At 54.1% G+C, this 6,000-nt stretch overlaps 1 protein-coding gene across 2 annotated transcripts in view; it reads right to left on the reverse strand.

The window, feature by feature from the left end:
• TBX4 (T-box transcription factor 4) overlaps nucleotides 1-5,541 on the reverse strand; it is a 28,555-nt gene extending 23,014 nt beyond the window's left edge. For both annotated transcript variants that reach the window (XM_019026527.4, XM_019026526.4), the window contains exons 1-2: nucleotides 5,359-5,541; nucleotides 4,405-4,499 (exon numbers count right to left, since the gene is read on the reverse strand). In XM_019026527.4, the coding sequence (XP_018882072.1) occupies nucleotides 4,405-4,499; nucleotides 5,359-5,541 (278 nt within the window). The remainder of the gene's footprint in view (nucleotides 1-4,404; nucleotides 4,500-5,358) is intronic.
• Nucleotides 5,542-6,000: the final 459 nt, after the last annotated feature.

Raw genomic sequence — 6,000 nt, forward strand, 5'->3', positions numbered from 1 at the left:
TGCGAGAGCCGCGGGAGCTCCCCGGCCAAAGCGGTGGCCAAATTCAAGGCCCTTACTCTCAGCCCCTTTCCTGGGGAAAGGGACAGAGACTAGGGGATACCCCTAGATTCTCTCCACCTGGAGGGTCCCCCAAGCCCCAACCCCACTGCAGCCCCGACTTTCTCGGAGGTCCCTGGGGACTCCAGGAACAGCTACACGGACCCTCCCTTAATGTAGGGGAACACCAGCCAGAAGGGGTCAGAAGTCTAGAGAGCGGTTTCAAAGGTGGGGATGGCTCTGACTGGGCAGGCACACAAGAAGGATTCTGGGGCGGTGGTGGTGATGATCTATTTCTTTATCTGGATGAAGGTTACACGAGTGTGTTTATTTTGTGCAAGTCTGTAAAGCTGCACCCTTAAGACCTGTGGACTCTTCTGTAGGAATGTTCCACTTCAATACATTTAGGTTAAAAATTATATATGTGTGTACACATACACAGGCGCCTTGGAGCTCAGAGTCTGAAAAGAACCCTACAGCAGTGAAACGGCAGGGGTCCCCTTAAAACCCTTTGTTTCTCCAACCCTGATGTCCGTGGGGGCTTTTCAGGAGGAATCCTGGGTGTGCGGGGAAGAGGCCAGGGCCCAGCATCCAAGGCTGGGGTTAGGAGTGGGGCTGCTGGTGCCACCTACACTGAGACCAAGCCTTTTGTAGCCAAGTGAGTTCTGATTTTGAAGATAATAAATCGATTTTCACGTTTCACACACATACATAGAGGCATACACACACAGTTTTCTAATTCACCCAAAGCACATTTAAGAAATCTTTTCCCTGAGGGAGGGGCAGGGGTGAGAGTGTGTGGAATGGATGTTGTTTTGGAAGATCAGTTGCTTCTCTTAGACTTTTTTTAAAGGCACTTCCTTCTGATAGACTTTTGCTTTCAGAAAATACTTTAAAAAGAGATCAAAGCACTCTCTCCCCAACCCACTTTCCCAGTGTCTTCAACCCTTACTTCTCTTATCATCCACGCCACTGGGCTCTGACGCTCTGTATACAGAGTGAGGGCAATTGGCTTTGAAGCCCCGGATTAAGCCGGGCCAAATCCTTGCCTCAGAATAACAAACAATACAGGTTCAACAGGAGTTCTCATCGGTAGTTCATTTTTCAAAAGCAAATTCACTGTCACTAACACAAGCAACATTGAACTCAACAGGCTATGAAGGCTGATAGTGGAGATTTATCTGGTGGCAAAACCATGACCTAGGAGTAGGGCAGTGAGACAGTTAGGCAATTTTCATTTTGGGGAGGTTTATATTTAAATTTTTTTGTGGAGCTCACTTTTATCTATGTTTGGGAGAAAATGCAGTTTCTCACATGTATCAAGCTTGGCAGGGATGTGGGGAGGCCAAGAGAGGGATCTGCTGTCTGCGGCTATCAGCACGAACCCTCTGGACACAGAGACCCAAGAGACTGAGATGGGCTGCGGAGGGCTGTGGCCCCCATTTCACACCTGACATGGAGGTTGCTGAGTATTCAGAAACTGGTGGCTCCCACTGTGGTTGGCATTTTATCCACCAGGCCAAATTGTTTGGCAGTTCAAAGTCACTATCCAGTGAAAGGGATTCTTCTCTCTGTCAACCTTCAAGAATCTCAAGGACCCAAAGGGCTAAGGTAGGAAGGAAACTTGTGATCTGAGAACTCAACCTGGCTTGAGAACATTCTGGCTCCCCTTTTCCAGGGCCTGCTCCTGCCCAGCCAGATGGCAGTTATCGTGTCCCTAATCAGCCAGGGTCTCTAGGGCAGAGCCACAATCCACACTGAATAGGACCCCGTAAAAAAGCAATCAAGGGAACTTATCAAAGTAGGGGCTGTGTTCTGGGGGTGGGATGTCTCATCTGTTTTCCTATGTGGACCTGGTAACTGCCTAACTTCCCTTCTCTGGGGTTTGGTTTATGTTCTCTTGGTTCTCCTCCAGCTCTAGCCATCTAGGAAGCTATGATTCCAGGTTTAGCAGCAAGGCCCAGACTGACAAATGGAAGTGTACCAAGAAGGGTTCCAGTAGAGGCACACAGAATTTGGGGAGCAGGGAGAGGCACTGGACAGGATGTTGAAGAACCACAGCCTGAGTAACGTAGATCAGAGCAATACAGTGGTTGCTGAAGGAGGGGGGCAGCTATGAAGGAGGAAATGGGGTCTGTGAGGGGTGAGGGGTTGGAGGCATGAGACTAGTGATTTTCTTAAGAACCAGACCCAGTGCAAGGATAGCTTTCTGCCAGATAAGTGAAAGGCTGTGATGGATCCATAACTGGCCAACATCATCACAGCCATTTTAGAAATATTATCATAATTCCCTAAGGTCCATCTCTAAGCCTCAACTAGGATCAAGCACAAACATCTGCCTGAAGCTGGCCACCTATGGAAGTATGTGTATAAGTGTATGTGTTGGGAGAGGGAGGAGGAGGACCCATGCAGATGCAGGAAACACTACTGAGGAAAACAAACAAACAAAAATGCCTTTTGTTTAAAATGCCAAAGGCCAGGCATGCCCAGAGAACATGCTGGCCAGTTATTTTCAAGAGACAAGGTTATTTCTGCTGCCTAAAAATGGAAGTTCTGAACCTTTCTCTTTCCTACCTTCTTTCCACACTAGCAGGCACAAGAAATAGCCCCATTCCCCTTCGCACTTGATCAAGTGGATTATCCATTTACCAACCATCATCCACGTGATTCCCTGGCTTGAGTTTCACAGTGATAGAAAAGGAAGGGACAGCAGATAGGTCTACGGTCACCATTTCCCTGACACCACTGAGCTACAAGGAGACTGTGACTTGCCCAACTACACTCAGCCAGAAAGAGGCAGGGCTTGTGACACCTGGCTTCCACTGTCCTCAATGCCTGCTCCATGTCACACCCTCTGCCAGCCCATTCATGTGTCTTCCTTCCCTATCTCCATCCCCAAAATACAGCAAGCTCAAGCCCTAAACTAAACCTACTTTCTCTCCTGATAGAGGCCCTGAGTGGTGATGCCACCTCCCTGGCTAAGGCCTGAGGGTGGCCAAGTGCCCAGACCTCCACCCTGAACAAAATAAAGGAAACTTTATAAGGCCTGCCAGTGTGCAGAGACAGGAAGGACCACAGCACCCCATACGCTGCACACAGCAAACCAGCCGGCTTTTTGTTTCCTTTGAATAGTCTATCATTCGCTAAGTGGTTCAGCAGAGCTGAGTTCTCTAAAAAGTAGAAGAAAATACTGAGTGGGATGCCAGACACTTCTCTAATTATTGCTAATATTATTCGCTAGCACTTCTTGTGTGCTTGCATGTGACAGGAACTTGGTGCTTTACATACAATGTATGAGGCAAGACCTGTTCTTTTACAGATGGAGTGGGGAGGGAGCAGAGACCATTAAGTACCTTGTCTGAGGTTGCACAGATGCAAGTAGCTGAGTTGGAACTGGGTCCCTCACCCACCACGGTCTGACTCCGAATTCCTGGCACTTGAGCCTTCATCATCTTATTCCTTCAAAATCCCAATCATGAGACACATCCAGGCAGAGGGACATTTTCACACCTAATCTGTCCTCAGGGACCGAATCAAGTGTGTGTATGTGGAGGGGATAGAGTGGGTGGGGAGGGAGTTCCTGAACCTGAACTTGCCAGCTTCTCTGTCTACAGCAATCCACCTTCACCTGATAACCGTTCTCCTCCACACTCCTGCCCCCACCCCACCAGCCCCTGCGAATCTCTCACTCACCCCCACCCCCGCCGTGAGTCTTCCTCCTCTCATCCTCTCCTCCCTGTTCTCTCCCACAGACACCAGCGCATTTTAAAGATGTTTCCACTTTATAAATCATCCTTTTCTGGCAGCCACCGAGAGCCGCTCCCCCAACAACATACACGGAGCCCAACGTAGTGCTTTCCCGTTGGCCAGAGATGGGGATGGAAACAGAAGAGCGGCGCCCCTGGGATGAAAAACTTGGGGTTCGAGTCACTCACGAAAATGTATGAAAACTGAACAGCATAGTCTATTTCCCTCTCCCCATCTGCTGAGAGGCATCTCTGGGTCTCCAATCAATGCATTCCTGAGAAACCTCCTCAAGTCCTCAAAGAGAGGAGGGCAAAGCAGCCCCCCAGGGGGCCAAAAGTGCTGGAGCTGGGACTTTTGAGCGTCGCGATCCCTGTTTGGATTCATTTGCATAGCGCTGCCCCTCCCCTCGGTCTTTCCCGCAAGCCCCGCGCGGCTGCGGTGGCCCCCTGCGGGCTTTGGCGGCCCAGTCCCAAGCTGCGAAGGGAGGTGGCACTGACGCCCGAGGAGGCAGAGAGGCCTCCCACAGGCCACCAGGCCGGGGCCGAGAGGACTTCTAAGGGACCCCCCTGGCCCCCATTGCTCCCCACCGCCATCCCCGGAAGTAAATCTCCCAGCGCTGACCTGCCAGCCTTAGTGATGATCATCTCGGTGCCCGCCTCGTGGAACTTCTTCCAGAGCTCCTTCTCATGCAGCCCCACCTTGATGTTCTCGATGGTCTGGGGATGGGAGGGAGAGAAACTTGTGTCCGCCAGGCCCAGGGCTCCACGCGGAGCCTGAGGAAAGAAGAACCAGACCCGAAGAGCTGTGCCGAACCCTGCCCTCCCGGAGCCCATGGCTCCAGATTTCGTTTCACAGAACGATTTTGAACTATTCATGAATATAAAAGAATTAATCGGTGGCTAAAACTTCCTCCTTTAAAGCTGCACCTACGAAGGAACCCTCAGAGGACACACATAGTGGCCAGCGCAGGTTAGACGACACTCCTGCTCACTCCTGAACATTTCTGTGGCGGGCCATCGCCACAGGCTCCCGGGGCAGACACAGACAGGGAGAGGCGCACGCACCCTCGGCCAGGCGCGCGCCTGCAGATAGTGCACACAGATCCCCAGGCGGCATCCCGTGCGCTGTGATCGTCCGATTATCACTGTGAAGCCCTCGGCGACGTCCCAGAGGCCTCGGAGCCCCGCAGCGGCTCCCGCGCGCACCGGCGGGGTGGCCTCCTCCTGCCCCCTCGCCGTTCGGTCCCAGGCCCTCTACGGGTTGTTGGAGCTGGACACTTGGTCCAGGCTCGCTCAGATGCTACGGGGGTCTCCCTGTCTCTTACCGCCCTCTCCTCTATCTCTAGCTCTAGCTCTTGCTTGTCCCAGAGTAGCCCCGAGGGCTCAAAGTGGAGAAGGACCCAAAAGGCAGAGAAAGCGAGCCATGTCCAGTGGAGAACGAACAGGCAGACCGCCTGAATGCAGCCAGGTCCTCCTGAAAGCGAGCCCTGCCGACAATCGGACGGAAAGACGGACACAGGCGGCCCCGCAGACAGATCGACGCCCGACTTCTACCTGACGGCTGGCGCAGCCCTACCTGCTCCGCGGCGGCGGCGGCGACGTCGGCCCCGGGTCCCGGGGGGCTGCCTAGCGCGGCTCCGCTGAGGCCCGGCGCTGCCAGCGCGGGCTCGGGGGCGTTGGCTGCGCTGGCCTCGCCGAGCGCTGGGCCCGGGGCCCGGAAGGCCTCCTCGCTCTCGGACAGGCCCTTATCCTGCAGCATCTCCTGCGGGCACAGCACACAACGAGTCACTCGCCCAGGTCCACACTCGCCAGAGGACCCCTGGCCCTCTCCAGCCGATTCCGGGACTTCGTGCGGGGCGCGGAGGCAGCCCTGGAGCACGTGGACCCCGCCCCCTCCTGAGCTGGAGGAGGGAACCTGCAAGGAAGGCAGGTCCCTCGCCTCCTCCCTTCAGGCTGTGGACCTGGGAGGGTCTGCGGCAGTTCAATGTCTGCCTGCCCCTGGGTCTGGGGTTCTGTGATGAGTAGGTCTAGGGGAGGGACCGCCCTCTCGGCATTGCCACAGCTGCACCCCGAGTCCCTCACTCCTACTGAGCTCCGGTGGAGCCTGAGGCCTGGGTCTTCTCGGCTGTTCCCCAATAACTGGGGTCCAGGCCTCTCTGTGGGCCCAGGACAGCCAGGACACTTCCTGGCCATGCAGGAAAGGAGAGCCAGGCTGGAG

Source organism: Gorilla gorilla, chromosome 4 (assembly GCF_029281585.2).
Source record: "Gorilla gorilla gorilla isolate KB3781 chromosome 4, NHGRI_mGorGor1-v2.1_pri, whole genome shotgun sequence".
In the NCBI taxonomy this organism is placed as follows: domain Eukaryota; kingdom Metazoa; phylum Chordata; class Mammalia; order Primates; family Hominidae; genus Gorilla; species Gorilla gorilla.